Raw genomic sequence first — 27,881 nt, forward strand, 5'->3', positions numbered from 1 at the left:
TTTTCAGTCTTCTTTAGACTCGGGGTGGTGCCAGAGGACTGGAGAATTGCAAAAGTTACACCCTTGCTCCAAAAAGGGTGTAAAGATAAGGCCAGCAACTACAGGCCAGTCAATTTAACTTCTATGGTGGGAAAACTTCTAGAAAAAATAATTCGGGGCAAAATCAAAAGTCACATGGCCAAATGCGAGTTAATTAAGGAAAGCCAGCAAGGATTTCTTAAGGGATAATCATGTTTAACTAACTTGCTGGAGTTTTATGAGGAGGTAACAGAGGGTTGATGAGGGCAATGCTGTTGATGTGGTGTACATGGACTTTCAAAAGGCATTTGATACAGTGCCACACAACAGACTTGTGTACAAACTTGTAGCTCATGGAATAAAAGGGACGGTAGCAACATGGTTACGAAATTGGCTGAGTGATAGGAAACAAACAATAGTGGTTAATGGATGTTTTTCCGGCTGGAGGAAGGTTTGTAGTGGAGTTCCCCAGGGATCAGTGTTGGGACCCTTGCTTTTCCTAGACCTTGGTGTACAGGGCACAATTTCAAAGTTTGCAGATGCTACGAAACTTGGAAGCATTGTGAACTGTGAGGAGGATAGTGTAGAATTTCAAAAGGACATAAACGAGTTGGTGGAATGGGCAGACAGGTGGCAGATAAAGTTCAATGCAGAGAAATGTGAGGTGAGTCATTTTGGTAGGAAGAACACGGAGAGACAATGTAGAATAAAGGGTACAATTCTAAAGGGGCTGCAGGAGCAGAGGGACCTGGGTGTATATGTGATAAGTCATTAAAGGTGGCAGGACAGGTTGAGAGAGCAGTTAATAAAGCATACAGTATCCTGGACTTTATAAATAGAGGCATAGAGTACAAGAGCAAGGAAGTTATGTTGAACTTGTATAAGACACTAGTTCGGCCTCAGCTGGAGTATTGCGTCCAATTCTGGGCGCTGCACTTGGGGAAAGACGTGAGGGCATTGGAGAGAGTACAGAAAAGATTCACGAGAATGGTTCCAGGGATGAGGAATTTTAGTTATGAAGATAGATTGGAGAAGTTAGGACTGTTTTCCTTGGAGAAGGGAAAGGCTGAGAGGTGATTTGATAGAGCTATTCAAAATCATGAGGGGTCTGGACAGAGTAGATAGAGAGAAACTGTTCCCACTCGTGAAAGGACCGAGAATGAGAGGGCACAGATTTAAAGTATTTGGTAACAGCAGCAAAAGTGACATGAGGAAAAACTTTTTCATGCAGCGAGTGGTTAAAGTCTGGAATGCGCTGCCTGAGAACATGGTGGAGGCAGGTTCAATTGAAGCATTCGAGAGGGAATTAGACAGTTATATGAAACGGAAGAATGAGCAAGGTTATGGGGAGAAGGCAGGGGAATGGGACTGAGGAAATTGCTCTTTCAGAGAGCCAGTGCGGACATGATGGGTCGAATGGCCTCCTTTTGCACTGTAATAATTCTGTGATTCTACAACAAGCTGAGAGAGAAGACAGGGCCTCAGTTTAACTTCTCATCTGAAAGGCGGTACCTCCATCAGTGCAGCACTTCCTCAGTACTGCACTGGAATGGCAGCCTAGAGTTTGTGCTCGAGTCTCTGGAGTAGAGGCAATCCTGGGAGCAGGAATGAATGGTAGATGGGTCCTAGGGTCTTTGTAGGGTGATCTAGGGCTTTCTCTGCACTGTGAGAGGTGTTTGAGGATCTGAGGACAGGGGTTAAGCAGTATGCAGGTACGTCTGGCAGTACTGGGGAGTTTTCAGGCTCTGATATCTTTGGGGGAAGGGTCTAGCAGCCTTGAGCTGAAGGGTGACAGGAAAGTATGACCCCCCCCCCTCCCCCCCAGTCTATTCCCACCTGTATTACTGGAAATATTTACGCAGGTCAGACAAAGAAACATTCTGGATATGACCCTTCATCAGAAGAGGCATAGTCAGACTCAAAATTGAGAGCTGATGGAAACAAGCGAGGAGCAAGAACAGACTGAGGTCAAGAATGACCGTGCTGTTTTCTCTTCTCTTTTTATTGTTCTCTATTAAAAGTAAGTTTAATAGAAGCAGCAGAGGTACCTTGTTCTTGAAGTAGACATCAATTGGCATAATAAATCCAGCGTACCCAGACTCCTCTACTTTATAAGGCGGTTCCTTGCAAACTACATTAGAAGAAACAAAAAACATTAAGCAGGATGTTTCTCTGTTTTAGTTATTTAACAAGGAGTGCAGAAAGGCCCATCAGCCCCACAGCAATACTGAAGGCCTCATTAAAAATGAGAAAGGAAACTGCCTTATTTTTGCTTCAGCTGCTAAAACAAATACCGGTGCTAATATTCATGTTGACAACATCCTCTCTACAGTACTTTGACAATCAATGTCTTACCTGCAGCATGTTGCTGCCAACAATCCAGATATTTGAGTTTAGGAATGACTTTAGAGATTAGTCATTGATCTTGTTCCTTCCCCCCCTTGAAGGAAATGATCTCCCAGTCTTCTTTTTACCTTTCACACTTGTCTACAATCACACTTACGTATATGAAAACAAAGGTGAGAAGGGAGAAAACATCCATGATCAGCCTAATGCACCACCCTCACCAAACACAATAATGGCAACTTCGAGGCAAGCACAGAAAAAGTAGTCTACCTCATTAGAGACTCTGGAAAATTCTTCCCTGACTCTCCAAGCCAATCAAGTAAGTGCCAGGAAACCATGGATAATCATCTTAAATTACTTCTTCTCCCTACACCACTTACAGCTCTCCTTTTAAGCTATCTCATTTTGTTCACTTTTCTTTGTCCAATGAGACTCTTAAACCAGCCATCTGTAGGTGCACATCGAGGTCCAATGTGAATGTCAGGCTTATTTTTCTTGCTTCTTGAAAAATGCCGAATTTGTACTTGGGATTTGCCCAGCAACCCAGCTGAAATGAGAATTCACTTTGTGGGAAATTCCAAACATAAATCTATGGAATGGTGTGAAATACCAACTCAATGCAGCATCCTTGTGTCATGGCCATCTTTTTAAAAAACAAAATCCATCAGTCAGTACTGCTACCCTTGTTATTGTACTGAAGTTTGCCTCCTCCTACATGCCAAGTTGGCTGGGGTACAACCAGCATGAAAGGCATTAAAAATAAAATGTTACCCCAAGAAGCAAAACTAGCATTTTCAAAGAGACCTATGCTTTTTCTGACACAGTGAAGGCATCAAATGGCTGTGTAGCTAAAGGTTTAATTTTTCTGCATGTACTGTTTTTAGTACACTAGTTTATGCATCCAGTCTTGACTTTTCCATTTTAACACAGTCTCAAACACTTTAATCAATGTGCTAAAAATACCAACTAAATTAAACCCTTTGTACTTATCCAGGTAGGATGTTGCTGCCTTAATTATAAAAGATCTTTAAATGCATGCAAGTGACAGAGTTGTTTAGACAGGCATCTGTACAACTGACATGAAGAGTTAACAATCAGTGTCATTGCAACAAAACATTGATGTGTTAACATTATATCTGCAGATATGTTTCTGTTTATGGAATCACTAAATACCTTTGCCAATGTTATCTACAGCAGGAATGGTGAGGGTAGGTCTGTAGGAGAGAGAAAGCAAGGGATAAACAGTTGACTTGAGTCAAAATTGAGCTGCAAAATGGTTTTGATCAGAACCACCGCCGATATAAATGTTGCACTTTTCAACTTAATTCCATGATTCTAACGCAGCTCAAAGATTAAGTGACAGATTTCGTAGAGCTACCACAAATGATATGGCAGATGTTTATACAGACTCCTATCATGTGTTCACAAGAAGACTGCAGACAAATCCTAGATACAATAAATAGGAAGAAAGATCTGTAATACATGCAGAAGTTAGTAAAGAATTTGAATTGGGTCACTGTTATCCAAAAGCTAGGAGAACTAAACCTCTAGACATGATGGAATAGATCCTGGAACCCTCAAGAAAGTGAGAGAGAATTAGTGATGCATTGATAATTTCAGGAGTTCACAGACATTGGAAGAGTAATCAAGAACTGGATGATAACAAACATCATTTCAATTTTCAAATGCACGAAGCAGGTCTGGTGAGCCTAATGCCTATAGAGGTAAAAAATACATGAAGGCAATATAAGAAAGACTGTCAGTGATGATCTAAAGAACATTGCTATCATAAGGAGCATTCCACATGCTTTTGAGAACTAATAGGTCATGAATAACAAACCTATTGGAATTATTTGAGGAGGTAATTAGGCGAGTAGATGAGGATAGTCTAGTAGATACAGTTTACTCGGATTTCTGGAAGGCATTTGACAAGCGTCCTCATAAGAGACTGTTAAAAAGGTCAAGGCTTGTGGAATGGAAGACAAACTATCTAGGTGGATGCAAGTGAAGGAAGTCACTTAATCTGGAAATGGAGCAGAGTTATAGAGAGACCTGAGGACCACAAATTTACTGGAAAAAACTGAGCCATGAAAGGCATTGCTTCAGTGGGAGAGCATGTGATGGGTAACACAGTTTGAACGACATGTTACTTACTAGACAGTAAATACGACTTTGGAGATGCCCCAGATGACAAATGAGTGTTCAAGAGCAGAGTTTCAGATGCATGTAATAGATTGTTCAAGCTGAGGATTATTTGAAAGTTAATAGGAGTTCCCATAACTTTGGTAAGTGCAGATTTAATGGCAATAAGCTCAAAGTTAAAAATGGATTACCTACCTTGCAAAGTCTTCTCAATTGTTCAAATGGTCTACATCCTCCAAATACCACATGAGTAAAGATTAGGTTGACTGGGTCTGGGGTAATACTGCACATAAATATGCCTAGCATACATATTAAAAGACTGCCATGGTGATGCAGATAGATGGTTCTGCACATGGTCTCCTAATCTCACTTTAGATGAAGGTTCAGGACCTACAGCAAGACAACAATCCTTTAACATCTGAAGCTACCTACAAATCCCTAATCCCAAAACCTATAACCCTGAAGTTGCCGTTGGATCATGATGTGTGGAGGTTGCAGATTATACAATGATAACAATCCTACAAAATACGTAAATCCTCTCCTTCACTAAGCATCTTGCATACGCCACAGGAGCATACCAAAGTTGCACAATTTGGGAGGGAGAAACTATTAATATATTGTATGCTGCATTTAAAGCTAAATGGTAATGATTAGTACGTGTTTGAGGAACACTCAATGTAGCTGCTTTACAGAACCGATCAAGACATGCACAGAACATAGCCATGGAATGGCTTGAATAATTTTTCATCTCCCCTTTGGGCTCCCTCCCTGCAAACTGTATGCACTCAACCATACAATTAAGTATCTGTTGCTTGGTAACAGAATTGCCTTGTATCTTTACATGACAAGAAACATAACCAAGGGTTCTGAAATTGCTTTGCACAGAAGAAATAGCAACTTGGGGTCTATGAACAACGATACAGTGGAAAAGACAATCCACATTCAACTGATGTGGTGGTGGATAAAACAGGACAACAATCTCTTCGCCCAAATGAATACAGGGTGCAACTCTGACTGAGTTGTAAGACTCAATCTTAGTCAGAGAGCCAAACGAAATATAGGTGATCTGCAATAAGGAAGTGAGTTCAGTAATTCTGAAAGCCAAAATAACATATTTCCTCTCAAAACTCTTGACAACACATGATGCAAGAGATTCAAATGGTAGAATTTGTGAAGACGTAAATTCAAGTTCCAAATGAGAACTTGTGAAATTTCCAAATAAACTTGCATAGAGGAGCATATCAAGCAACACTCCCCTAATAAGCTTAACATAACTAGACTGAAATAGTCTCAATAAGAACTCAATTTGAAGTGACTTTGAACAAATTATAGTTATTCCAGATTGTGAAGACTATCACCAGGTAGAACTTTGTTCCCTTTTGGGTTATGCCCTATTTGGTAGATGCGCTATGAGAACTGATCAACACATCACATGGCAACAGTGTAAGCTGTTGGAGCACAGTCTATCACCTTTAAATAGCCAGACCATCAATCTGAACATCTCCAGATTGATGCAATAATTGTTGCTGAACTCCTCCGCAAAGCAGTAGTTCTGGGCCTTGTACATTGCCTGGATGTCCAAAGACAATAGGCTGAGGCCAAACGTGATGACCAGGTCAGCTTTTGCTTCTTGTACACATCTTCTATATTTTGTAAGGTAACTGAAAAAATGCTTTCAGGAACCTTCATATTCAAGAATATGAACTGCTCAGGACAGAGAGTTTTTTTTTGTGTTCCTTGTTTTGTCATCCTCATTTTCAAATCACTACATGGCCTCATTCCTTCATATCTTGTAATCTCCCCAGCCCCACAACCCTCCGAGATATCTGCACTCCTCTAATTCTGGCCTCGAGCATCCCAATTTTAATTGCTCCACCGTTGGTGGCCATGCCTTCAGTTGCCTGGGCCCTAAGCTCTGGAATTCCCAACCAAAGCCCTCAGCCTCTCGACCTTGCTTTCCCCCTTTAAGACACTCCTTAAAACCTACCTCTTTGACCAAGCTGTTGGTCATCTGCCCTAATACCTCCTTGTGTTGCTCGGTGTCATTTTATTTTTAATAATGCCCACGTGATGCACCTTGGGATGTTTTATTATGTTAAAGGTACTATATAAATACAAGTTGTTGTCGTTTGGTAGCACAGAACTTGAGAATTGCTGAAAATAGAGATATGTTGTCGAAGCTTTTCGTCTTGCACTCATCAGGACAATACGCAAGAATAACCAATGTAAGGTTATCAACTTTGGTAGCAAAAACAGGAAGGCAGATTATCTAAACGGCTATAAACAGAGAGGGGAATATGCAGCGAGACCTGGGTGTTCTCGTACACCAGTCGCTGAAGGGAAGCATGCTGGTCCAACAGGCGGTTAAAAAAGGCAAATGGTATGTTGGCCTTCATAGTGAGAGGATTCGAGTACAGAAGCAGGGATGTCTTGCTGCAATTATAAGGGCCTTGGTGAGGCCACACCTCAAATATTGTGTGCAGTTTTGGTCTCCTCATCTGAGGAAGGATGTTCTTGCTATAGCAGGAGTGCAGCAAAGGTTTACCAGACTGATTCCTGGGATGGTGGGACTGACGTATGAGGAGAGATTGAGTCGGTTAGGATTATATTCGCTGGAGTTCAGAAGAGTGACGGGGGATCTCATAGAGACCTATAAAATTCTAACAGGACTTGACAGGGTAGATGCAGGAAGGATGTTCCCGATGGTGGGGGCGTCTAGACCCAGGGGTCATCGTCTAAGGATACGGGGTAAACCTTTCAGGACTGAGATGAGGAGAAATTTCTTCACCCGGTGAGCCTGTGGAATTCGCTATCACAGAAAGCAGTTGAGGCCAAAACATTTTATGTTTTCAAGAAGGAGTTAGATATAACTCTTGGGTCTAAAGGGATCAAAGGGTATGGGGAGAAAGCAGGAACAGGTCACTGAGTTGGATGATCAGCCACTATCATAATGAATGGCGGAGCAGGCTCTAAGGGCCGAATGGCCTACTCCTGCTCCTATTTTCTATGTTCCTATGTAAGGGAAAACAACATCTTATGCTGCATGAAAAGAGAGTGCTGATTGGTTGGCAAGTGAACTCTGATTGGTAGAGGTGTTGTCATGGAGAATGCACCAGTTTATGTTGACTGACAGTTAACTGCCAAGCTTTGTTTGAAATTTAAACCAGGCAGCTTGACTCTTGATTCCTCAGGGCAATGCCTTGACCAATGAACCAGTGATTGGCTGTCACCTATTTTGTTCAGCTGAAACAGGCGCAATGTGTGTACATGTTCTTTCTGTCTGCAAATAACAGGGCTCTGTCGCTTCCAGTACACGCAAATACACCATACTGTGAGCCCTACTGACAATCTTAAATTGGTTGTCAGCATAAAAATATTAGGTGAAGAATATTATCTTGTAATATTGATGTCAGTGGATTAGTTAAACCATATCTTGACAAAGAAACCAAAAATTATTCTCATTTGATGTACCAGATTACTGAAGCATTCTTTGTCTATATGTATTCTGATGGTCCTGTGCTCAGGCTTGGAAATGGTCCACAGCCAATTACTCCCAATTCCAGATAAATTCCATCATCCATTTATCCCGAAAACAGAGCCTTGCAGACAAGCACCCTGTCCTGCCAAGGACATGTTGGTTCTCAGTGTCAGCTGTGGCAAGAGCTAGAATTAGGTAGGGTTCAAATAACATTGTTCTCCTAGAGCTACCATTGAAATCCAACGCCAACAACAGTTCATATTTATTGATTGAAATGAGGGTACACTCAAACAGGCAAGCATAGAGAGACACGTAGGTGCCTACTGCCATCATATAAATTATTTGTACATAGCTTTTCACTACTATCCATGTCAACTGGAGATCTTTGAGCATGATGTCTAGTGGCAGGAAGACTTCACAGGGTAGTTTGGGATAATACTTCTAAAGACACCAAACTCCTGTACTGTACTGAGAAGCTGATGTACAGCTGTGTCTGCAGATTCCAGCAAAGGGATTATGTTGAACCAATCACCCAGATAACACTGCATGCTGAGATGTATTGTGATCATGGACAAGGATTTTGTAAAAACCCTGGGAGCTAATAAGGCCAAATGTTAGTACCTTGCACTGATGAATTCAGTTTTCAAAGACAAAGCTGAGATGTTTTTAAACAACACTCCCATTTATTTATGTACCAGACTATATATGGAAGTTGATATCCTTTTAGTTCTATGAATGATACTTGGTTTTCTAAGCATAATGCTTGAATAACCTGTGGTTATGACCATCTTGCACTTTTCCTGCTTGTGGAACTAGTTTCACATACAATTTAGTTGTATCGCCTTTCTCCCATTTTTTTTATTGTAAGGACTACTATCTGGAGTGGAAACCTCATCTCTCGCTTGGAGCAGATTTGAGGCTGTGACAGACAGAAATTTGTCAATCTTGACAGATATTACTTCCACTATGGGAAAGTTTATAGATATCTTATTTTACCATATGAAGCATGCCTGTAAAACAAAGACGACTAACATCCATGCAGCTGTAGTCACTTGTCAACATTGTGCCTCAAACTGCTGTAGGCAACCTCACACATGTAAGTTGAGGTTAGGGTGGAGGAGATCAATGAGTCATTGGGTGACACTCTTATGACTACATCTGAGAAGACACTGAGGTATGGATTACACACTAGGTTAATGAGCCATTCTTGGACATGGGGCTTGACAACTCTGGAAAGTGACAGGAAAAAACTGTTATTATTATTGTATTATGCTCTGTTGTAATTTGTTAAGTAGATCTTATTACCATTCCTGTCACAGTTTGTGAATTTTGTTGATGCTTGTGTAAAGCTTCTAACAAATTCTCAACTTAAGAAAGAACTTGCATTTATATAGAATCTGATTACATCCCAAAGCATTTCAAATAGAGTGCATTAACTCTGTTGTAATGTATGTCAATCAGCCATGTTTTACACAGAAATGTTCCAAAACAGTCAGTAAATGAGACAATTGAGCAACTAATCTGTCTTTACTACTGTTTGAGATGAATGTTTGCCAGGATCCAGTAGATCTCCCTACTTTGCCTAATGTCATGAAATCTTCTATGTTTGTCTGAGCCATCAGATAGGTCTTGGGGTTTTGTGTCTTACTGGGAACAATGATTGAGCTTTTGAAATTAATCTTCTCATGTAAAGGTAGCTACAGTGATTGGTGGCATAAATCCAATGTGAGTAATGCTAGATGTGGCTATTCCGTTTTATAAAGCAGAATGCCCAAAATGAGCAATCTCAACCCTCACTTCTTCAATGCATCCAGAGATAGCAAACAAAACTGCAGCCCATTGTAACAACTGGCCCTCCGTTTCACAAACCCTACCCAATAGGTTTAGTTATGTTCTAGTGTACCTAGAACCATCATGGCTAACTAAGGAAGTTATGGGTGGTATCAAATTGAAAGAAAAGGTGTACAATGCTGCAAAGATTAGTGGTGGGCCAGAAGATTGGGAAAATTTTAGAAATCAGCAAAGGATGACTAAAAAAAAAGGGAGAAATCAGAGTATGAGGAAAAAACTAACAAAAATTTTAAAACTTGTAAAAGCTTCTACAAATACATAAAAAGGAAAAGTGTAGTTAAAGTGAACATTGGTCCTTTAGCGGGCAAGACTGGGGAATTAATAGTGGGAAACCATGAAATGGCAGAGGCTTTGAACAAGTATTTTGTATCCGTCTTCACAGTAGAAGACACAAAATGCATCCCAAGAAGAGTAGAAAATTAGGAGGCAAAAGGGAGGGATGAACTTAAAACAATCACTATCACTAGAGAAAAGTAATGGGAATACTAATGGGACTAAAGGCTGACAGGTCCCCTGGGCCTGATAGCCTGCATCTGAGGGTCTGAAAGGAAGCGGCTGCAGAGATAGTGGATGCATGGTTGTAATCTTCTGGAGAGGTCTCAGTGGACTGAAAAGCCACAATGTAACATCCCTGTTCAAGAAAGGAGGGAGGCAGAAAAAAGGAAACTATAGGCCAGTTAGCCTAACGTCTGTCGTTGGGAAAATGCTAGAATCCATTATTAAAGAGGTAGTAGCAGGACATTTAGAAAATCACAATATAATCAGGCAGAGTCAACATGGTTCTGTGAAAGGGAAATAGTGTTTAACAAATTTATTAAAATTCTTTGAGGATGTAACAAGCAGGGTGGATAAAGGGGAACCAGTAAATGTAGTGTATTTGGATTTCCAAAAGGTATTCAATAAGGTGCCACATAAAAGGTTACTATGCAAGACGAGCTCATAGTGTTGGGGGAAATATATTAGCATGGATAGTGGATGGGGCTAATCAACAGGAAACAGAGAATCAGGATTATTGGGTTGTTTGCAGGATGACAAACTGTAACAAGAGGAGTACCACAGGAATCAGTGCTGGAGCCTCAACTATTTACGAGCTATATTAATGACTTTGATGAAGGGACCGACTGCATTGCAGCCAAATTTGCTGACAATACGAAGATGGGTTGGAAAGTAAGTTGTGAGGAAGAAACAAAGAGTCTGCAAAGGGAAATAGATAGGTTGAGTGAGTGGGCAATAAATTGGCAAATGGAGTATAATGTGGGAAAATGTGAGGTTGTCCATTTTGACAGGAAGAACAGAAGATCAGAATATTATTGAAATGGAGAGACACTGCAGAATGCTGTGGGACAGAGGAACCTGGGTGTCCTTGTGCATGAATCACAGTCAGCATGCAGGTACAGCAAGTAATTAGGAAGGCAAGTGGAATGTTGGCCTTTATTGTAAGGGAGGTGGAACATAAAAGTAGGTAAGTCTTGCTACAACTATAGGGCACTAATGAGACTGTACCTAGATTACTGCATACAGTTTTGGTCACCTTATTTAAGGAGGCATATACTTGCATTGAAAGCAGTTTGGAGGTTTACTGGGCTGATTCCTGGGATGAGGGGTTTGTCTTATGAGGAAAGGTTGAGCAGGTTGGGCCTACATTCATTGGAGTTTAGAAGATTGAGAGCTGATCTTATTGAAACATACAAGATTTTGAGGGGGCTTGACAGGGTAGATGCTGAGATGATGGTTCCTCTCATGGGGAAATCTAGAACTCGGCACGCTGTTTCAAAATAAAGGGTCTCCCTTTTAAGACTGAGATGAGGAGGAATTTCTTCTCTCAGATGGTGGTTAGTGTTTGGAATCCTCTTCCCCAGTGAGCAGTGGAGGCTGGGTCACTGAATATATTCACGATTGTTAGACAGATTTTTGATTAACAAGGGAGTCTCAGGTTGTGGGGGAGCAGGAGTGGAGTTAAGGCCACAATCAGGTCAGCCATAGAGTGATACAGCACTGCAACAGGCCCTTCGGCCCACTGAGTCTGTGCCGACCATCAACCACCCATTTATACTAATCCTACATTAATCCCATATCCCGTACCACCTACCTACATCAGGGGCAATTTACAATGTCCAATTTACCCATCAACCTGCAAGTCTTTGGCTGTGGGAGGAAACCGGAGCGGAAACCCACGCAGTCACAGGGAGAACTTGCAGAACAATTATTGAATGACAGAGCAAGTTCAAGGGGCCAAATGGCCTACTCCTGTTCCTATTTCTTTCATTCTTATGTTCTTGTGTAAATGCGCGCGAGATCATTTCTGAGTGTACTCAAACATTTGGAGTTGTAGTTGGGAGGTTCAGAATTAACATCTTGCAAAGGGAGTTCCCCATGTGGGGAAAAACGTGAGAATCTCCACTGAAATAAGATAGTGTACGATGCATAACACTGCTGAATACTGGTGAATTAAGCAAGCTGTCTGTTTTAAGGACAGATTTTGTTAACTTATCTACATCAGCTCTCATTTCTGAGAAAGAGAGATGGCTATGGAGGAACAGCTAATGACTCCTCAGTGAACACTGAGGGAATGATGCATGCATCTGCAAATGTAGAAAATTAGTCTAGCAATCCACCTCCGTCTCTCCTATTACAGATCCTGTTCTGAATCACCTGCAGGCTGATGGATTGCACGGGGTGTTGACGGAAAAGATGATCTCAAATGATTGTGAATCCATTCTTTGAACTGCCCCTTGTAGAACAAAGCATAGCTTTTATTGAATGGAGAATGAAAATGGATTTCATAGAATCTCAGAATGATACAGTGCCAAAGGAGACCATTCAGCCCACCATGCTTGTGCCAGCTCTTTCGAAAATCTATCCAATTCATCCCACTCCCCTGCTCCTTGCCCATAAGAGAACTCTATAGATTCTGCTGAGAGAGCAATGCCAAAGAATATGGCATCAGTGGTGGCCATTTTGGTGCAATTTGTCATAGGATTGGAGTTTCAAGACAGACACCTTTGGAGATATTATCCCTTGCAACTTTGGCAGACCTATCATCCTCTTCTTAGGCCAATTCAGTTTGGTTTCACATGTATTTCAGCAATCTCTAGGGACATGCAAAGCAAAGGTTGAGTGGTGATAGGGAAGGCTTGGTGACACTTTTCTAGGTGTGCCAGAATCCCCTGCTTGGAGAGTCCCTCAACTCCCAGAGAGGTTTTGTTTTTGGAAGGGATGAGGTGCTTTTAGCACAACAACCCCAGCACCAAAGCAGTCAGTGCCAAGCAAGGTCTTTTGCAATGAGCAATGCCAGAAAATCCTCAGCGCTAATCAATTCCTGTGTGGCTTTAAAATCAATTGCTCAGCTATATCCAGCTGAGAATAACAAATGGGCTGTGATTCAGGGTGCTCTTTACAGGTACATTTTGTGAATCCAAAGTTAATATTGAATTTTAGGCACGATCTGCAATTATGAGTGGGCTGCTCATTCTGCATAATGTTTAAAGAGCTTTGTCAAATGTTGAAGTCAACCTACTATCCCAAATAAGACATTTTCTTTCTGATAGAAGCAACATATGGTCAACAACTGTGTCAGTGATTGAGTAAAGAAAAACAACAGTCCAGTAAACATGCACACTCTATGTAAATTCATCTTCTTTAATGCTGTTTGATTCCTCTATGATTCTCTTTGCAATGAGCACCTAGAAAACAGGTAATTGGATGCCTGTTGCCAGCTTATGACTTTAACAGAGTACGACTAGACATGGAGCCTGTAAAACAGGCAAACATATTAATCTTTTATTTTTGTGTACATCCTAAGGAAAATAGTGCTTTGTTGACGTTCATTATGGGTTTGTCGTTGGTTTGTGCTGATTCCTCAATTTCTGGGAAAGTCCTGAAAAAGCAAAACAAATCTGCCCGCTGGCAACAGAATGCACTTTCGGACCACAGGACCCATCTAGTCTAACCTGCTCCAGGAGGAGAAAACAGAAGCTAGTCCCAATTCTTCACTAATAGAAGCAAAGCAATTCAAGGAACAGAGAACACAAATTATTAACTGGAGAAAAAAAGAACCTGAGCCATGTTAAATATCATGAGGGTTTATACCATGTAGGAATGGGAGACAACATACAGCACTGTTCATCTGCAATATTATGACAACATTTGTGTATGCCAGGCACATTGTTTCCTCAGGATCAGTCAAATTATATTGTACTTTTAGTGTATAAAGCATATTTAAAAAGAGGATTTGTTTTTAAGAAATAAGTTTAATACAAGTAAATTTCCAAAGAGAAGATGGTGGATGAGGAATGAAAGTGAAAATATGGCACAGGTCAGAGATTCAAAACCACACAGAGAATAATAGGAAAGATATCCTCAGGACCAGCGATCTTCTTGAAGCCCAAGGAACAGAGGTAGTAGAACATAGTAATAGAAAAGGATGAAGTAATGAAAGTGTGGTCCTTTACCAAGGCTATCAAGATTCAAGTTGGCAGAGAAAAAAAGAGCCAAAAGGCCAGTTGTATCTTTAGGAGCAGTAATAAATTAATTTATTAAATGGGCTAGAAAAAAAAAGAGTTCACAGCAGTTTTGAAAAACAATTTTAGCAATGGGGACGGAGCACCAGCTGTGGGAAAGTAACTGCTTCTTTCAATAAAGCTGCAATTCTGCCCTTCAAGGATACAAGCAGAGGTAAATTTGGCTGAAAATGCACGAGGTGATAACTGCCAGATGCAATAAAGTCTTTGAGTCAGCAGGCATGACTGAAGCAAGATACAGCACCAGATATAATGTACGGTCAGAGTAAGGTTTAAAATCTGTCTTGCCAACAAAACAAATAGTAAGGGAGACTCAGATCAGTTAGATGCCCATTTGGACTGGAGGAGAATAGCAAATAATTCTAAAAGGCCATCCCCATTGGATGATTTGTGCCAAACAGAACGGGAGTAGTTGCAGTGTATGATTTATTGCAAGATATTCTGTAAGGTTATGATGCGAGAAGCTAGTCAGAAGAACCCCAGAGGTGAGGAAACAGATATATTACAAGTTACTATGTAAAGTAAGGAAAAGATCAAGGAGATTAGCGGAAATATTGAGCTAACTGGTTTTATGTATGTTTTTCATAATTCGTTCATGGGATGTGAGCATCACTGACAAGGCTAGCATTTATTGCCCATCCCTACTTTCTCCTGAGAAGGCAGTGGTGAGCCGCTTTCTTGAATCGCTGCAGTCCGTGTGGTGTAGGTAGACCCATAGAGCCTTTGGGTAGGGAATTCTGGGATTTTGACCCAGCGACAGTGAAGGAATAGTGATATAGTTCCAAGTCAGGATGAGCATATGACTTGGAGGAGAACTAGCACGTGGTGGTGTTCCAATGCACCTGCTGCCCTGATTTTTCTAGGTGGGAGAGATCAGAGGTTTCAAGTCTGGGCAAGATGCTAAACTGCATCTTGTAGATGGGACACACTGCTGCCACTGTGCACCAGTGGTGAAAGGAGTGAATGTTTAGGGTGGTAGATGGGGTGCCGATCAAACTGGTGCTTTGTCCTGGATGATGCATCAAGCTTCCTAAATGTTGTTGGAGTTGCACCCATCCAGACAAGTGGAGAGCATTCCATCATATTCTTAACTTGTACCTTGTAGATGGTGGAAAGGCTTTGGGGAATCAGAAGGCAAGTTACTTTCTGCAGAATTCCCAGTCTCTGACCTGCTCTTGTAGCCACAGTATTTATGTGGCTACTCCAGTTACATTTCTGCTCAATGGTCAAGCCCCACCAAGATGTTAATGGTGGGAGATTCAGCGATGGTAATGCTGGTGAATATCAAGGGGAGATAGTTAGACTCTCTCTTGTTAAAGATGATTCCAGTCGGACACTTGTGTGGCGCAAATGTTACTTGCTACTTATCAGCCCGAGCCTGAACATTATCCAGGTTTTGCTGCATGTGGGCACGGACTGCTTCATTATCTAAGAAGTTATGAATGCATTGTGTTCAGTTTCAATCAGCAAACATCCTCACTTCTGATATTATGATGGAGGGAAGGTCACTGATGAAGCAGGTGAAGATGGTTGGGCCTAGGACACTGCCCTGAGAAACTCCTTCTGCAATGGCCTGGGGTAGAGATTGACCTCCAATAACCTGAACCAATTTCCTTTGTGCTAGGTATGACTGAATCCAGTGGAGAGTTCCCCGATTGCCACTGACTTCAATTTTACTAGGGTTCCTTGATGCTGCACTACAGCTGGTATGTTGCCGGGCCACAGCTTTTGCTGTATCTAGTGCGCTTACCTGCTTTTTCATATCATTTGAAGTAAACTGAATTGACTGAAGACTATCATCTATGATTGTGTGGACCTGAGCTGAGATGGATCATGCATTTGGCACTCCTGACTGAAGGTGGTTGCAGACACTTTAGCCTTGTCTTTTGCACTCATATGCTGAGCTCCACCATCACTGAAGATGGATCAATGACTTCAAGAGGAAGTTGGATGACTTGTAGTGCTATGGGGATTGAAACGTGGAGTGGCGCTGACTGCATAGTGCCGTGGAGAGCCGGCATGGACTCGATGGGCTGAATGGCCTCTTTCTATGCTGTAATGACTCTATGGAGATGTTAATGGAGTCTACTCCTCCTGTTAGTTGTTTAATTGTCCATCGCTATTCACGACTGGATGTGGCAGGACTGCAGGGCTTTGACCTGATCCATTGTTTGTGGAATTGCTTAGCACTGTCTATAGCATGCTGCTTGAACAGTTTCTTCAGTCAGTCATTCAGGACAGTCAAGGATCTGGCACAAGTGTAAGCCTGATCACCAAAAGCAGTGACACTGCTAACAGTTCAGGTGAAGTTGCTATAAATTGATAAATCATGCAAGTCAAAATTTAGCCCACTATTGGGCAGTGGTGGGGAAGCCTTGTGACTCTTTTCTGGGGAAGTTAGAGTGGATAATTCAGTTTCGTTCACAAAAAGTTGAAAAGTTATAAGACAGCATTTGGAGAATGATAGAGACAGCAAATTCATTTAGTGTGGGGAGTGAGATAATCTAGCCATAGGAGCTCTTGGTCAGGCCATGCAAAGTCAAAGCAGCTAAGTAGAGGGGCAAGGGGGTAACTATTGGGCAGCTGCAATTGCCACAATACCTTCTAACAGCAGTGGGGGGGGCGGAAAGAGGGAGAAAAGATAGAAATACAAAGGGATAAAAATAAGGCGGCCAAAGGTAGTACTGAAATTGTGCAGATCAATGGTAAGACCCATTCTGCAGTATGATTTGCAATTTTGGTCACGCCACCCCAAAAGAAATTGATGCATTAGAAAGAATTCAGAGACATCAGAACCTTAGAGGACTAAGATAGGAAGAAAGTTTTCAGCAAATAAGTAGTAACTTTTTCTGAAAGAAAGACTAAGGGAAGACGCTATAGGACCTCAAAATAATAAAATATAGAGATGAAGCTGAAGTGTACAAGTTATTCATCTTGAACAATGAACACAGGACAGAAGGACACAACTACTAATTTCACAAGCCTCGAAGAAGGTTAGAGATTAAAAAGAAAACCTATCCCCGGAAATAGCGGTCATGTAGAACAAGTTCCCAGAGAAGGTAGTTGGTTCAGGCTCAATTGGCATCTTTAAAGGAAGCTGGATCAGAAACTGAAATGACAGTTACAGAGATAGGTAACAACATTCAGATTTTCCACCCCACCCCACCCCCCCGCCGCCGCCCCCCCAAGGGTAAGTTAAGGAACAAAATTAGCATTCTCTAAAGTAGACAGCAGGTGGTGTGGAAGAAATGTCCATGATTATCTATCATGCATGGACTTGGACTAAGGTGGGTTGATTGGTTGGATCTAGCTCTGGATTTCTGTTTAGCAAAAGGCACATATGCGCAACATGGGATGGTGGATGGGAGACAATGTGACAGAGAATCAGCATGCAAGGGCAGCACCCATATACAGAAGTACATGGCAGGGGGTTGGGTGCAACAGAGAGGAGGGAGCAGAGCATGGCATGGAAGATAACAGCGTATACCGGAAACAGAAAGAAACAGACAGCCTCAGAAAAGACAAAATATCAGATGTAGCAGGTGGGAACAGAGGCAAATAGAGAACAGCAGATAGTGAAGACACACAAAAGAGGGCACAGCAAGGAAACGGAGGGAGACAGACAGATATTGAAGGATAACTGGTATGTAGTAGGACAGGGAAAGATAAAATCAGATAAAACCACAGTGGGAACAGAAGCAGAGAAAGGCTGCAAGAGGAGGACAGAAAGAACAAAGTAAACGGACTAAGAAAAACACTGCAGCTAATAGAGAAAATCATTATGGGGACAAAAAATAAGGAGACAGGAGGTCAAGAGTAGAGAGAGGAAAACAGACAAATTAACAACTTGCATTTATATAGCACCTTTAACAGTGAAACATCCCAAGGGGTTTCACAGGAGCATAATTAGACACAAACTGACATCAGAATAATGAAGAGGCATTGGGATAACTGACTAAGCTTGGTCAAAGAAGTAGATTTTAAGGGTCATAAAAGCGGGGGCGGGGGGGGGGCGGGGGAAGAGGCAGAAAAGGTCAGGGAAGGAATTCCAAGATCTTAGGGTCTAGACAGCTGAAGGCATGGCTGCCAATGGTAGGGCAAAGGAAGTGGGGGTTGCACAAAAGGTCAGAATTGAAGGAACATACAGAGTTTTTGGAGGGTCGCAGAGCTGGAAGAGGTTACAGAGATGGGGAGGGGTGAGGCCATGGAAGGATTTGAACACAAGGATGAGTATTTTTTAAATTGAGACCTTGGTGAACTGGAAGCCAATGTAGGTCAGCGAGCACAGGACTTGATGAGAGCTCGGAGCGGGGAAGAGGAGACATACAGAAACCCAGACAGAAAGAAAAGAGACTTATATGGACAAAGAGGTTTTTTTTTGGTTAAATTGATCGAAAAGAGGAATTTCAACCCTTTCAAATTTAATGGCCTTGAACACAAGAACTTCACGTCTGTTCTAAGCAGGGTGGTGAACAGTAATGCATGCATGAGTACAAGCAATTCCTTTCAGTGCTACAGAGGACAGAAGAAAAATAGTCATTTAAGAAGTTATAACAACATTGACGATGTCAGTTGTAGCCCATAGTTCCACCTATCCCTCCCCCACTCCTACTTCAATGCCCCAAGCAAGACAGATACAATTTTACTGAATGCTATCAGTAGTTTCTTAAACCCACCACCAGTCCTAGGTAGTCCCAAACCCTCATACAAGAATCTTAAACTTGGAAAGTCAGAATGTTTCAGTAACTGGGTTTTAGATATTAGTCAAATATCCCTTAAAAATACCACTCACCCCGTTTCGGCTTTGGAAAACTCTCATGCAACCGAAAAACCACTTTTTCCACAAAGTGCTGAATATCGCTTTGCTCTGGTCCTCTAACGAACACCATCCAGTCATGGGTGAATCCTTCAGTGGTGGGCTTTTTCCGAAGCTGGGCTCGGTGGCCTAGTTCCAATTTAACCTGTACAGTGCACTGTAAACAAGCACAAAAGAAACACAATAAAGACACAGACAGACAGGGTGTATTCCATTACAACATTCAGTACATAACTGCCCTTCCCCCAAAAAGTGAAAGGGACAAATTAAATTTCAATAAATCAGATCATTTTTATACTACTTATCAAAACTTACCATCTATGGCAGCAATCTTACACACTGTTCTCCCCTTTGCTATTTTAGTCACTTTTTTATTGGAAAACTTTATTGATCTCGAGTATGGACATCAGGGAGTGGCAGCCCACATTTACTTTACACAAACAGGTAGCATTCAGCTGATAGCAGATTCACAGACATACATTTTCACTGAGCTACGATGCTGTTAGTTCCCGATAGGTTGTGTTCTTTGCACTGTAGTGTGCAGCTGATGAAGGGAAACTGTCTACCATCAGTTTAACTCCATAGTGTAAAAATGCTTCAAGATTGGACTGGATCACCCATTTATGGGGAGATTGAGGGCAGTTGAGGTGCAGACAGAGAAATTAGGAAAACATATTGGAGATAGTGGTCTGAAAGATTAGCAGACGATTGGATCCTAACACTTAGTGCTTCCTATCAAATTTACTATCTGCAGTGGGAAAACTGTAAACATGACTATTTAGTATACTGGTGCCAATAAATTAAAAGACAATAGGCTTCAGGTTTGATTCTGAATTCATTACCTTCAAATTGTTCTCAACACCAATAAAGGCCAGTATTTTTGCCCTTGGATTGTATCGTGCAAAATGCTCTCTCAAGATACTGCAAACTGTGATTTTACCTTAATCAATTATAACATGTGAGCACTGTGTTTAAAAAAATTTACTGTATGCATGGAATTTGTAAGGGACAAGTTTGTTCTTCACTGCCCCACCCTCCAGGTTTCATTTACACATAACTCTTCGCAATATGTTCTCTGAAACACAGACCTCGATTTTAAACATCGCCATCAATCAATGGGTCAGGAAAGATCAGGCACAGGGTTAAAATCTGGAAAATCAAAATTCCACCTCCAACCCTGTCATTAATGAGGCTCTCGCTAAAGGCAGGCGGGGGCCTACCTAACATGCAAAAGTCACAGCTCAATGTCGTCAAGCCAGGGGAACTCGTACTAGCTGCTACTTAGCAGCAGAACTGTGGTAGGAGGGGTCAGCTGGCCAGTAAAGGCCCGGGCAAGCTTTAAAAATGTCCTCCCTCAGACCCCTCAAGGAGTCCTTGGGCCTCCCCTAGGCTCAGCTTCCCCTGAACCTGAAGGAATTCCCAGCCCCCATCCCCTACAATAAATCAAGACCACAGTCTTAGGTCATTGGAATGATTTCGTGGCATCGTAGCATAGCAAATCAAAACCTAGACCACATGATACCATCCCCCGCCCCACCCTCGATTATTAGAATTACTACTACACTTGCAATTACCTAGGTTTTCTATTTTAAAAAAAACTATCATGATGTTTTACACTGGTCAGGGGAGGGGGGATGGGGGAGTGTTGATGGTGTTTGAAGAGGAAAAAAATGTAGAAAAGAGGAGAAAGGAGCAGATGTTGAGTCATGGCATGAGGAGGAGGATCGGCCAAAAGGTTGATTAAAAAGATGAGTTTTAAAGAAGTCAACAAGAGGATGGAGTGGTGGGGCTGTTTGAGCAGACAGCTTCAGGGAGTGTTGCCAAGGAGCCTGAAGACAGTGCAATCAATAGAGATGGAGGGAGTGGAATGAATAAAAGGCCAGAGCCAGAGGGCCAGACTGTGAGCGGGATGCAAGGCTGGAGGGGAGTAGAAAAACAGGGTACAGTGAGACAATGGAAGCACTGGTGATGGGAAAGCAGTACACAAGTTCAGGACAGGATCACACAGCTGATTGTTGAACAAATTGGACTTTATTGCATGGGAGGATGACAAGGAGGAAAATGAAGGAACAGAGTCTAGAGATGGCAAACGGCATGGATAAATGTCTTGTTTAATACAGAAGCATAAATAGAGAAGAGCAACTCTCTTTAGCTTTGATTGCACTAGCCATTAAGTCAATAATGACGTTACCCCAGGACATTCATGCCAATCTAAAAGCACCACTTGCCAAAGAATTGTCAGATAGTTATATTTATCCTGTAGAATTTCTTTCATGTAAAGCCATTTCCTTTGAAGCAGTCAAGCCCATCAAAACGTTAACAATTTTAATAGTTTAGTACACAAAGTTGCAGTGGTTTGCCCTGCTTGGCTTCCTGCTGGCATAACAGTTTGCTTCTTTTTAACACCCGATGGTACTTGGAAATAGCATTTTTTTCTGCCACATCACACAATGAGGAATATATCATTAGGCCAAAGGGTTTTCCTGCTGCGAGTCTAACAAAATGTCTCAGCATCAGAGACTGGTTTTCAAATGAGCTCCTTGGGCTGCTCCAACAGTAAAAAAAAAGCACGTATTTCACAAGACAAAAATTCATCTCTCATTACAAATTTGTCAAGCACAACATCTTTTCCTGCCTTTCTGTCCCTTTGTTTCTACAGTCATAGAATCGTACAGCACAGAAAGTAGGCACAGGCCCACCGTGTCTGCACCAGCTCTCAAAAGGTTACATTTAGTCCCCTATTCCTCTCCTCACATAACCTTTTCAATTCTACTTTTACAAAATATTTATCCACTTTCCTTTTATAAGCTATTGTGGATCCTGCTTTCACCATTGTATCTGGTAGAGGTTCCATTCTAGGGGCGGGGTGGCATAACGAGGTTGTCAGGGGCAGGATGGGGGCACGAGGATGCCAGCTATAACTCACCAACAGGTAATGCCAACAATGCATATTGTTACGACCAGGTGAGAAATGTGTTTAGGGGTCTTTTGCTGTCTTTACCTGGTCTTATTGTAACAGGGTTTTATTTTTAAACATGCTGTGTTTTGAGCTCCCACTTGGTGAATCCTTGTTCACCGCTTTCCAATTATAAGGCAAAGAAATGAGCACAAACGGGCTTTCTTTGGTTTAAAGATGAAATTTATTAAACCTTAAACTTAAAATCTAATGCGTTTAACACCTACGGATATACGATGCGCCCACACTAGCATGGACACACGATACACACATGCAAATAGGGACAGAAAAGAGAAGATAAGATAAGTAGAACAGTTTGAGGCAATATCTTGTTACTGTTTCTCGAACTTGTGGTAGCCCTTGATTGAAGATATGGTCGTGCGTTTCGTTGGGGCCCAGTATTCGTCTTAAACCTTGTTCAAGTAGGAGACTGTTCTCTCTGAGTTTACGTGTCTTCAGAAGATTCGGTTCTGTGGGAAAGAGATGGAGGCAAGCAGAAGGAGAGGAGACGTTCTCAATCCATGAGCACACAGCGTTCGGAGTTCAAATCCTTTGTTGGAAGTTCAAATCCAAAAACTCCAGCCAGTTAGTCATGTGACTAAAACTGGTTTGACCACTTCTGTGTATTGGGGAAGCAACTACTGGGTCCCCATTGTTTCAGCATTGTCTGGTGCTATGCAAATGTCCTTCCAGTCAGGGCTTGCAATTTTAAGTTTTTGTTCACGTGGCGAAGTAATGTGTGCCGCAGTTTTGGCAGGTGGGGGTTTGCCTGACAAGATCTTCTCCATTAGCAGTGATGTAGCATTCCCCTCAGGCTGAATCTCAACTCTGCTCTCTTCAAAACTCACACATTCTCTGCAGCCAATTCCAGTTTACCTGTATTTTCAATACTCTCTCCCCTCCCACTCCCCCCCACCAGTTTAAATGTGACCGGTTCAGTTAAAAATATGTTGCTTCCCTCCTAGTCTGTACCTCTGCAGTATAAATTTCAAAGTGCTCATCAGCTGTAAAGAAATAGATCAAGACCAGCAAAAAAGACTGATGTGAGTTAGCTGTAAAACCAAGAGCAAAGATCGTGGAGGTAACTGAATGGTCTTTTATCTGTAAAACCAAAATCATTGTAAGTTAGGGATAACCCAATTTGGTAAATCAGTGTGAATGAACTCAGACGGTAACGCGAGGTCTCCACGGCCTTCGTATCACAATGTGTCAATGAGTTTCATTTTCCCCATCATAAACCTATGGAACAAAAATTCTGCATTTAGAACCTTAATTACTGGAACAGAGGCAATAGCTCTTACATTCACAGTCAGATGTTGTGTTATTTCCTTCATTCTAAGTTCTGGTTCATCTCCCCTTGGGTTTCAGGAGGTAGGCATTTGTCTAGGGTAGTGGCACCAAGCAGGCAGTATCGGATCGGCCGCCTGTTATACCCAGCATATAATGGGCGGCTGATCTGATAATAGCGAAGACTAATTTCTACCCCGATCCTTTATTTTTTTATTTATTTATTTAGAGATACAGCACTGAAACAGGCCCTTCGGCCCACCGAGTCTGTGCCGACCAACAACCACCCATTTATACTAATCCTACACTAATCCCATATTCCCACCATTCTCCTACTACCTACAGTAGGGGCAATTTACAATGGCCAATTTACCTATCAACCTGCAAGTCTTTGGCTGTGGGAGGAAACCGGAGCACCCGGCGAAAACCCACGCGGTCACAGGGAGAACTTGCAAACTCTGCACAGGCAGTACCCAGAAGTGAACCCGGGTCGCTGGAGCTGTGAGGCTGCGGTGCTAACCACTGCGCCACTGTGCCGCTTACACTGTATCACCTCTTTTTGTAGCCTTACTTTCCCAAAATCCAAATGGGATTTTTGATTTTTTTTTTTTAAATGGTAGGGATTTGGGAATGCATTCCATCTAAAAACAGTGTTTTTAAACAGGGTGAACTTGCACAGTCTAAAAAGTCACAGGCTGCAGCCTCTGAGAAAAAGAGAAGGTTTGAAGGATTAACTGTAGACATTTCCACACGAACCAGGGAAACTATCTATACCTATTTTGGAAGGGTGGATTCTATTCACGTGGACCTAGCATGGGATGTCTGCTGAGAATACACTCTCACGAGAGGCTCTCGTCTGGTCTGGTTGACAGGCCTGTGATGAATTCCTAAAAAGAATGGCGGCACCACCCTTCAAGAGCGAAAGAGACAAAGTGACTGAGCGAGTGTGTGAGTGAGAAATCCATTCGGTTTTAAACTGGAGACTGCAATGGGCAGGCCGGGGCCTGCAGCGAAGACTCAGGAGATCAAATATGGTCTGCAAGGAAAGGTGACGCCAAAAGTCAGTCCAGAAAAGGGTAAGGTTCATCATTATTTATCTCATTTTTCAAGCAGAGAAGTGATATTGAGCGAAGGGAGTTAAGTTTACAATTCTGTCTCCATTTGTATGTAAAACAAAGCAGCATGATGATTTACATCAGACCTCCTCTCACTAATACATTTATCAAACTGACGACTGGAACATAGGAGGAACGCACGTGCAAAAGACACAATATCCAGTTCGGATCACAAGTATTATACTCTTCCCCTCACTCCCTCCCTTCCTTCCCTCCCCCCACCCCACATCAAGTTAAATTATCATAAGATTAGATATGCAGGTGCACTGCTGGATGCAAGATGCTCAAACTGATAATGGGAGCTGGACAGCTGTACCCAAAATAATATCCAAGACAAATTAGAAATATGTAACAGACACCACTGTGAAGAGAGAAGTGAATTCCTCATTTAATTTTGCTTCCATTCCTTCATCCTTGAGATTTTCTTTTTCATCTTTAATCCACCCTACTCTCTAACTATTCTGGTATTTATAAAATCCTGTAGTAGGTGTCAATATTGACTCAGTGGCAGCACTCACACCCGAGTCAGAATGTCGTGGGTTTAAGCCCCATTCGAGAGCACGTAATCCAGGTTGACATAGAAGTGCAGTACTGAGGGAGCGCTGCACAGTAATAGGGCATCATCAGCTCTCTCAGGACACAAAACATTCCATGGCACTATACGAAGAAGAACAGGGGAATTGTCCCAATGCCTTGGCCAAGATTTATCCCTCAACCACATTGCTTAAAAAGGCAGATTATCTGGTCATGTATCTCATTGCTGTTTCTGGGACCTTGCTGTGCTCAAATCTCCTGACATTACAACAATAGTTACTCTTAAGTACTTAATTGGCTGAAAACTGCTTTGGAGCAGCTCGAGATCATGAATGCTGTACAAATGCAAGTCTTTTCCTTTTCTAAAATCCGTTAAAATGTCCTTGTAACTTGCCAGGATTACTTTACCCCTTTTTGAACTCCCATCATTTTTACCTCTTTTTTAAAAAAAATCCTTTTTGTATCATTAACCCGAGATTGGTCATTTGCCTCTTTTAAGACTCATTCTAATTTCTCTATTTTGGAATTCTAGCTTTTCTGCGCCCCTTTAACATGTGAGAATATTCATAATCTGTACCCTAATAATCTTCAGATTGGAAGTTACGGTACTTTTTTAAATTCATTCATGGGATTTAAGCATCACTGGCAAGATCAATATTTGGTTTTTTTTATTTCCAAAATATTTTTTATTCATAAAAATCTGCAAAAAAAAAAAAATGCATTAACAGTTTCAAACAGCACCAAATCAAAAAATACAATGCAAAGGAGGTCCGTTTGCTTCAATACAATCATGAGTTGTCTCACAACCCTTCCATTTCACATTTGTCGTGCCAGATACATTTCTACATTTTACAGCAGACAAAATTTTCCCGATACAGTTCGAGGGGTTTCCCATGGATCCAGCCCGGTGGGGGGACCTTACACTGTGGTCTTTCCCCGTTGAGCCTTTGCTGTGGCTGCCCCAAACTTTAGTGCGTCCCTCAGCACGTAGTCCTGGACCTTGGAATGTGCCAGTCTGCAACATTCGGTCGTGGACAACTCTTTGCGCTGGAAGACCAGCAAGTTTCGGGCAGACCAAAGGGCGTCTTTCACCGAATTGATAGTCCTCCAGCAGCAGTTGATGTTTGTCTCGGTGTGTGTCCCTGGGAACAGCCCGTAGAGCACAGACTCCTGTGTTACCGAGCTGCTTGGGATGAACCTCAACAAAAACCACTGCATCTCTTTCCACACCTGCTTTGCAAAGACACATTCCAGGAGGAGGTGGACGACCGTCTCTTCCCCACCACAGCCACCGCGGGGGCATTGTGCGGAGGGGGCGAGACTTCGGGTGTGCATGAAGGATCGGACAAGGAGGGCCCTTCTCACCACCAGCCAAGCTACGTCTTGGTGCTTGTTTGAAAGTTCTGGTGACGAGGCATTCCGCCAAATGACTTTGACGGTCTGCTCAGGGAACCATCCGACAGGATCCACCGTCTTCTTTTCCCGTAGGGCCTTGAGGACATTCCGTGCAGACCACTGCCTGATGGACCGGTGGTCAAAGGTGTTTTCCTGCAGAAACTGCTCCATGAAGGATAGGTGGTACAGCACGGCCCAACTGCATGGAGCGTTCCGCAGCAATGTGACCAGGCCCATCCTTCGCAACACCGGGGACAGATAGAACCTCAGCACGTAGTGACACTTGGAGTTTGCATACTGGAGGTCTACACACAGCTTGATGCAGCCGCACACGAAGTTGATCATCAGGATGAGGGCCACGTTGGGTACATTTTTCCCGCCCTTGTCCAGAGATTTGAACATCGTGTCCCTCCGGACCTGGTCCATTTTAGATCCCCAGATGAAGTGGAAAATGGCTCGGGTGACTGCCACAGCGCAGGAGTGGGGTATGGGCCAGACCTGCGCCACGTACAGCAACAACGTGAGCGCCTCGCACCTGACGACCAGGTTCTTACCCACAATGGAGAGAGATCGCTGCCCCCACATGCTCAACTTTTGCCATACCTTGGCTACTCGCTCCTCCCATGTTTTGGTGCACGCCCCGGCCCTTCCGAACCATATCCCCAGCACCTTCAGATAATCTGACCTGACGGTGAAGGGGACAAAGGATCGGTCAGCCCAGTTCCCAAAGAACATGGCCTCGCTCTTGCCCTGGTTAACTTTGGCTCCCGAGGCCAGCTCGAACTAGTCGCAGATGCTAATCAGTCTGCGCACGGACAGCGGATCCGAGCAGAAGACGGCGACGTCATCCATGTACAGGGAGGTTTTAACCCGAGTGCCTCCGCTGCCTGGGATTGTCACCCCTCTTATGCTCGCATCCTTCCTAATAGACTCAGCAAAGGGTTCAATACAGCAAACAAACAAGACTGGGGAGAGAGGACAGCCCTGTGTGACTCCAGATTTGATCGGGAAACTTTCCGATTCCCACCCGTTGATTGAGACTGCGCTACTGATGTTTGTGTAGAGCAGTTGGATCCAATTGCAGATTCCCTCCCCAAACCCCATTTTGGAAAGCACGTCCATCATGTAGGTGTGCGATATCCTGTCAAAAGCCTTCTCCTGGTCCAGGCTGATGAGGCAGGTGTCCACCCTCCTGTCCCGTACGTAGGCGATCGTATCCCTGAGTAGCGCGAGACTATCAGAGATCTTCCTGCCGGGTACAGTACAGGTCTGATCGGGGTGAATCACCAACTCCAAAGCAGACTTGACTCGACTGGCTATGACTTTGGACAGAATCTTGTAGTCAACATTAAGCAGTGAGATGGGCCGCCAATTTCTGATTTCTGCCCTCTCCCCCTTCCGCTTGTAAATGAGGGTGATGATG

The 27,881-nt window shown here is 42.7% G+C and overlaps 1 protein-coding gene across 1 annotated transcript in view; it reads right to left on the minus strand.

The window, feature by feature from the left end:
- The window catches only part of mllt1a (MLLT1 super elongation complex subunit a), an 89,228-nt gene that overhangs the window by 36,229 nt on the left and 25,118 nt on the right, over positions 1-27,881 (minus strand). Inside the window, exons 2-3 of the mRNA XM_068016414.1 lie at positions 19,148-19,328; positions 2,067-2,149 (exon numbers count right to left, since the gene is read on the minus strand). Of these exons, the coding sequence (XP_067872515.1) occupies positions 2,067-2,149; positions 19,148-19,328 (264 nt within the window). The remainder of the gene's footprint in view (positions 1-2,066; positions 2,150-19,147; positions 19,329-27,881) is intronic.

This window comes from Heterodontus francisci, chromosome 36, assembly GCF_036365525.1.
Source record: "Heterodontus francisci isolate sHetFra1 chromosome 36, sHetFra1.hap1, whole genome shotgun sequence".
NCBI lineage: Eukaryota > Metazoa > Chordata > Chondrichthyes > Heterodontiformes > Heterodontidae > Heterodontus > Heterodontus francisci.